This window comes from Coregonus lavaretus (genome assembly GCF_964263955.1).
Source record: "Coregonus lavaretus genome assembly, contig: HAP1_SCAFFOLD_298, whole genome shotgun sequence".
Classification (NCBI taxonomy): domain Eukaryota; kingdom Metazoa; phylum Chordata; class Actinopteri; order Salmoniformes; family Salmonidae; genus Coregonus; species Coregonus lavaretus.
Window position 1 is genome coordinate 176349 of NW_028157548.1, and position 7578 is coordinate 183926.

At 45.5% G+C, this 7578-nt stretch overlaps 1 protein-coding gene across 1 annotated transcript in view; it reads left to right on the top strand.

The window, feature by feature from the left end:
* Positions 1 to 706, top strand: part of LOC311125284 (uncharacterized protein) — a 37013-nt gene extending 36307 nt beyond the window's left edge. Inside the window, exon 3 of the mRNA XM_084199331.1 lies at positions 30 to 706. Within this exon, the coding sequence (XP_084055457.1) occupies positions 30 to 661 (632 nt within the window). The 3' untranslated portion in view covers positions 662 to 706. The remainder of the gene's footprint in view (positions 1 to 29) is intronic.
* Positions 707 to 7578: the final 6872 nt, after the last annotated feature.

Below are 7578 nucleotides of genomic sequence, written 5' to 3' on the forward strand. Positions count from 1 at the left end.
TAGCTAAATTACATGTCTGTCTTTGGCAGGAGAGAGACCAGACTCTCACTCTGACAGCGGGAAGAGTCCTTCAGGGGAACCAGACCCAGAGACGGCCAAACCAGAGAGACGACATCAGTGCTCCCACTGTGAAAAGAGTTTTACTCATTTATGGAGTCTGAAAATGCACAAGAGAATACATACAGGAGAAAAGCCTTACCACTGCTCCCACTGTGGAAAGAGTTTTACTCAGTTAGGGGCCCTGGTTGGGCATGAGAGAACACACACAGGAGAGAAGCCTTATCACTGTTCCCACTGTGGAAAGAGTTTTAGGTGGTATGGGAGCCTGAATGAGCATGAGAGGACACACACAGGAGAAAAGCCCTACCAATGTTCCCATTGTGAAAAGAGTTTTACCCATCAAGGGAGCCTGAAAGTGCATGAAAGAATACACACAGGAGAAAAGCCCTACCAATGTTCCCAGTGTGAAAAGAGTTTTACCCGATCATGGGGCCTGAAAAAGCATGAGAGAACACACACTGGAGAAAAGCCCTACCAACATACTAAAACACAGGAGGAGAAGACATACCACTGCTCTCATTGTGGAAAGACATTTTCCCAGTCAGAGGACCTGAAATCCCATGAGAGAATAGAGAGGCTGTGTTCTGACTTGTGTTTTTGATAAAAAAATGCTAGCTAGTTTCGTCAACAACAACAACAGCTAGTCAGCTACTTTGGTAGCTTGCTAGACAACATAGCCGAAACATTATAGCTCTTGGGATTATGTCGGTGTATATTAGTCACTGTGTTTAAGAAAATATATGTTGTATAGATAGTTACCCGATTTATTTCATATGTAAGTTACTAATCAGCTGGCTGAATAGCTAGAATAGCCTACCACTAGGCTAGTAGCTCATCTTAACTAGCTAACATCCTCCTATCTGGCTAAGGAACACTAGGCTAATGCTAACAAGCTAGCTAACATCCTCCTATCTGGCTAAGTAACACTAGGCTAATGCTAACTAGCTAGCGAACATCCTCCTATCTGGCTAAGTAACACTAGGCTAATGCTAACAAGCTAGCTAACATCCTCCTATCTGGCTAAGTAACACTAGGCTAATGCTAACAAGCTAGCTAACATCCTCCTATCTGGCTAAGTAACACTAGGCTAATGCTAACAAGCTAGCTAACATCCTCCTATCTGGCTAAGTAACACTAGGCTAATGCTAACAAGCTAGCTAACATCCTCCTATCTGGCTAAGTAACACTAGGCTAATGCTAACTAGCTAGCGAACATCCTCCTATCTGGCTAAGTAACACTAGGCTAATGCTAACTAGCTAGCTAACATCCCCGACCATGAGCTCACTAAGATACTCCCCTCCTGCTAAAGAAGAGGAGGTCTGCTGGATGGAGAAAGAGGGTCTGTGGCTGAACATTGTTGTGAAAGAGGAGAAGGAAGAGGAGGATGTCACAGTAAAGAAAGAAGATGAGGAAGTTACAGTGAAAGAAGAAGAAGAAGAGAGAGAGGAGGATGCCGTTCTTGGAGTGAAGGAGGAGGGAGAGATAACTGTCATGTTGGAAGAGGAGAAGGAAACAGTACTTACTTGAGGGAGTGTGCTATTGGCATGCTGACTGCAGGAATGTCCACCAGAGCTGTTGCCAGATAATTTAATGTCAATTTCTCTACCATAAGCCGATCCCTCAGACCACGTGTATCCACACCAGCCCAGGACATCCACATCCGGCTTGTTCACTTAAGGGATCGTCTGAGATCAGCCGCCCGAACAGCTGATGAAACCGGGGAGTATTTCTGTCTGTAATAAAGTCCTTTTGTGTGGAAAAAACTAATTCTGATTGGCTGGACCTGGCTCCCCAGTGGGTGGACCTATGCCCTCCCAGGCCCACCCATAGCTGCACCCCTCCCCAGTGGGTGGACCTATGCCCTCCCAGGCCCACCCATAGCTGCACCCCTCCCCAGTGGGTGGACCTATGCCCTCCCAGGCCCACCCATAGCTGCACCCCTCCCCAGTGGGTGGACCTATGCCCTCCCAGGCCCACCCATAGCTGCACCCCTCCCCAGTGGGTGGACCTATGCCCTCCCAGGCCCACCCATAGCTGCACCCCTCCCCAGTCATGTGAAATCCATAGATTAGGGCCTTATTCATTTATTTCAATTGACTGATTTCCTTACATATATATATTAACTGTAAATCTTTGAAATTGTTGCATGTTGCGTTTATGTTTTTGTTCAGTATACTTTTTATGAGAAAATGTGCAAGAATTGAAGGTGCCAACAAATGTTATAGTCATCATAAGAATATTTTGCTGTCATATACAAACAAATCTGCTCCTCCTCGATTAACTTCACTCTTTTCAGCTTCTGCCCACCACCTAATAACACAACCACACCACAGATAGAACAATGAGCCAGATATTTCACCTGATGTATAAATGTTAAGCATCCGGTTGACGTTTCCACTCACTACCAAATATGGTGATGAGAGGAAGCCCAGTGGCGGGAGAAGATGGAGATCGAGTGAGACATTCTGCACATTTTCTCCTCGATTAAACATTTAATCTCAATACAGTTTTATGTTTCCAAAACTTGAATCTATAATAAACACAATGGTCTAGGTTTTGTAGACTTTACCCTTTGCCACTGTAAAAAAATAAAATAAAAATGGCGAATCTGGATCTGGATTATTGACCTCTGCCTGCCCTAACACTGCCTGCCGTTCTGTACTTTTTGGACTCTGATCTGGATTATTGACCTCTACCTGCCCTAACACTGCCTGCCGTTCTGTACTTTTTGGACTCTGATCTGGATTACTGATCTCTGCCTGCCCTGAGACAGCCTGCCGTTCTGTACTTTTTGGACTCTAATCTGGATTACTGATCTCTGCCTGCCCTTGACCTGTTGTTTACCTGCCCCCTGATTTTGTAATAACCTTTTGTTACTTCGACAATGTCAACATCTGGGTCTTCTCCTGAAACGTGATACAGTGAATGGGAGTATATTTAGGTGGTTTAAATTATTAACTTTCCTGCTAACCTTCTAAAGGTTGACGGTGCCAAAATCTTGCCAATGCATTCATTATTCTACTAACTATGGCTGAGTGTGAGACATGTTTTCCATAATGTACAGTACCAGTCTAAAGTTTGGACACCTATTCATTCAAGGGTTTTCCTTTATTTTTACTATTTTGTTTACATTGTAGAATAATAGTGAAGATGTCAAAACTATGAAATAACACATATGGAATCATGTAGTAACCAAAAAAGTGTTAAACGAAGTCGGGGGAGAAGGGCCTTGGTCAGGGAGGTGACCAAGAAAACAATGGTCACTCTGACAGAGCTCCAGAGTTTCTCTGTGGAGATGGGAGAACCTTCCAGAAGGACAACCATCTCTGCAGTACTCCACCAATCAGGCCTTTATGGTAGAGTGGCCAGACGGAAGCCAATCCTCAGTAAAATGCACATGACAGCCCTCTTGGAGTTTGCCAAATGGCACCTAAAGGACTCTCAGACCATGAGAAACAAGATTATCTGGTCTGATGAAACCAAGATTGAACTCTTTGGCCTGAATGCGAAATGTCACGTCTGGGGGAAACCAGGCACCATCCCTACAGTGATGCATGGTGGTGGCAGCATCATGCTGTGGGGATATTTTTCAGCGACAGGGACTGGGAGACTAGTCAGGATCGAAGGAAAGATGAACGGAGCAAAGTACAGAGAGATCCTTGATGAAAACCTGCTCCAGAGCACTCAGGACCTCAGACTGGGGGGCGAAGGTTCACCTTCCAACCGGACAACGACCCTAAGCACACAGCCAAGACAACGCAGGAGCGGCTTCGGGACCAGTCTCTGAATGTCCTTGAGTAGCCCAGCCAGAGTCCGGACTTGAACCCGATCGAACATCTCTTGAGAGACCTGAAAATAGCTGTGCAGTGACGCTCCCCATCCAACCTGACAGAGCTTGAGTGGATCTGCAGAGAAGAATGGGAGAAACTCCCCAAATACAGGTGTGCCAAGCATGTAGCGTCATACCCAAGAAGACTTGAGGCTGTAATCGCTGCCAAAGGTGCTTCAACAAAGTACTGAGTAAAGGGTCTGAATGCTTATGTACATTTCATATTTCAGTTTGTATTTGTTATACATTTGCCAAAAATTCTAAAAACCCGTTTTTGCTTTGTCGTTATGGGGTATTGTGTGTGTGTGTGTATATTGATGAGGGATAAAAAACTATTTAATCAATTTTAGAACAAGGCTGTAACGTAACAATGTGGAAAAGTGAAGGGGTCTGAATACTTTCCGACTGCACTGTATATGAAGTGCCATGGAGGGCACAATATTACAATGTTGCAGTCCAGAAAAGAGAGCTTTACCATCTCTGCCAAAAGCCTGGGCCTCTGGTGGAGGCTGTAGAACTGTCATCAACATGCTTCAGTATTCTCCCTTCTCTCTAGGAGCATTTGGGTGCCAAGAACCACATAGACTCCTCTGGACCATACCTCTCCCAGAACCCATAGGCTCCTCTGGACCGTACCTCTCCCAGAACCCATAGGCTCCTCTGGACCATACCTCTCCCAGAACCCCATAGGCTCCTCTGGACCGTGCCTCTCCCAGAACCCCATAGGCTCCTCTGGACCATACCTCTCCCAGAACCCCATAGGCTCCGCTGGACCATACCTCTCCCAGAACCCATAGGCTCCTCTGGACCGTACCTCTCCCAGAACCCATAGGCTCCTCTGGACCGTACCTCTCCCAGAACCCATAGACTCCTCTGGACCGTACCTCTCCCAGAACCCCATAGGCTCCTCTGGACCGTACCTCTCCCAGAACCCATAGGCTCCTCTGGACCATACCCCTCCCAGAACCCATAGGCTCCTCTGGACCGTACCTCTCCCAGAACCCATAGGCTCCTCTGGACCGTACCTCTCCCAGAACCCCATAGGCTCCTCTGGACCATACCTCTCCCAGAACCCATAGGCTCCTCTGGATCGTACCTCTCCCAGAACCCATAGGCTCCTCTGGATCGTACCTCTCCCAGAACCCATAGGCTCCTCTGGACCATACCTCTCCCAGAACACATAGGCTCCTCTGGACATACCTCTCCCAGAACCCCATAGGCTCCTCTGGACCATACCTCTCCCAGAACCCCATAGGCTCCTCTGGACCATACCTCTCCCAGAACCCATAGGCTCCTCTGGACCGTAAACCCTCCCAGTCCACCAGGTACTGGAGCCGACTCCCACGAATCGAAAAGATCCCACCCTGCTCACCAATGTAGCTGACCAATGTAGAGAGAGACAAGTGCCTTAGCAGAATGCAATCTAAAATGTGTGTGTGGTACAGAGATGAGAACTTTTCCAATCTATGGCAACAGCCTGGGCTCCTGACAGGGACAATAGACATGTTCCCCACTGGATGTTACAACAGTAAAATAATCTGTTACTTGTTAAACTGATTCTACATTGGATTTAGTCTTTGAGATGCTCAGTTAAGCACGTGTATCTGTAGTGGGTGTTTCTTCAACTCTAAAATGCACTACACGGTGTAAGACAAAACCCACAACGAAAAGACAACAGGCGAATGAATGCATGCAGTGCATTCACAATGTATTCAGACCCCTTGACTTTTTCCACAATTTGTTACGTTAGAGCCTTATTCTAAAGTGGATTACATGTATGTTTTTCCTCATCAATCTACACCCAATTACCCATAATGCCAAAAGCAAAAACAGGTTTTTAGAAATGTTTGCAAATGTATTAAAAACATTTTTTTTTTAACAAAATACAGTACCAGTCAAAAGTTTGGACACAACTACTCATTCAAGTGTTTTTCTTTCTTTTTTTACTATGTTCTACGTTGTAGAATAATAGTGAAGACATCAAAACTATGAAATAAGCACAAAAAGTCAAGGGGTCTGAATACTTTCCAAAATGCACTGTATGTGGTCCCAATGTCTAAATAGTGACAGCAGGGCTAGTTCAAACTGCAGTAGGATGGTTCTCCTCACAGTGAGTGAATCAGACCATGCTTGGTGAATCTCTGGGAGCAGGACACAGAAGAGCTGAAGAGATCATGTGAGCGAGAAGAATTCATAAAATAAATCATCACAGCAAAGGATTGTAATTTGTGAGCTAGAAAATGTATGTCCTGCCAGTCTGAGGCAGGTTCTGCAATCATCTTACTTCTACTATTGACAGGGATAATGTGGCATTTTGTTATTTGTCAGTATAAATGAAACTAGTGGTTCCTGCCTTGATGACTGTATTAGCTTCAGATTACTTGTCCTATAGATGTTTGTAGTCTTAAATTATTACTTGGAATAAACTGATAGCTTGTCCTGTAATGACATGCGACTGTAGCTAGTGATACATATATCTGCTTCTGCTAGCTAGCAATTGTTGGCAATGACACAAGTCAAACGTGTTCTGTAAGTCTTCACAAGGTTTTCACACACTGTTGCTGGTATTTTGGCCCATTCCTCCATGCAGATCTCCTCTAGAGCAGTGATGTTTTGGGGCTGTCGCTGGGCAACACGGACTTTCAACTCCCTCCAAAGATTTTCTATGGGGTTGAGATCTGGAGACTGGCTAGGCCACTCCAGGACCTTGAAATGCTTCTTACGAAGCCACTCCTTCGTTTCCCGGGCGGTGTGTTTGGGATCATTGTCATGCTGAAAGACCCAGCCAAGTTTCATCTTCAATGCCCTTGCTGATGGAAGGAGGTTTTCACTCCAAATATCACGATACATGGCCCCATTCATTCTTTCCTTTACACGGATCAGTTGTCCTGGTCCCTTTGCAGAAAAACAGCCCCAAAGCATGATGTTTCCACCCCCATGCTTCACAGTAGGTATGGTGTTCTTTGGATGCAACTCAGCATTCTTTGTCCTCCAAACACGACAAGTTGAGTTTTTACCAAAAAGTTCTATTTTGGTTTCATCTGACCATATGACATTCTCCCAATCCTCTTCTGGATCATCCAAATGCACTCTAGAAAACTTCAGACGGGCCTGGACATGTACTGGCTTAAGCAGGGGGACACGTATGGCACTGCAGGATTTGAGTCCCTGGCGGCGTAGTGTGTTACTGATGGTAGGCTTTGTTACTTTGGTCCCAGCTCTCTGCAGGTCATTCACTAGGTCCCCCTGTGTGGTTCTGGGATTTTTGCTCACCGTTCTTGTGATCATTTTGACCCCACAGGGTGAGATCTTGCGTGGAGCCCCAGATCAAGGGAGATTATCAGTGGTCTTGTATGTCTTCCATTTCCTAATAATTGCTCCCACAGTTGATTTCTTCAAACCAAGCTGCTTACCTATTGCAGATTCAGTCTTCCCAGCCTGGTGCAGGTCTACAATTTTGTTTCTGGTGTCCTTTGACAGCTCTTTGGTCTTGGCCATAGTGGAGTTTGGAGTGTGACTGTTTGAGGTTGTGGACAGGTGTATTTTATACTGATAACAAGTTCAAACAGGTGCCATTAATACAGGTAACGAGTGGAGGACAGAGGAGCCTCTTAAAGAAGAAGTTACAGGTCTGTGAGAGCCAGAAATCTTGCTTGTTTGTAGGTGACCAAATACTTATTTTCCACCA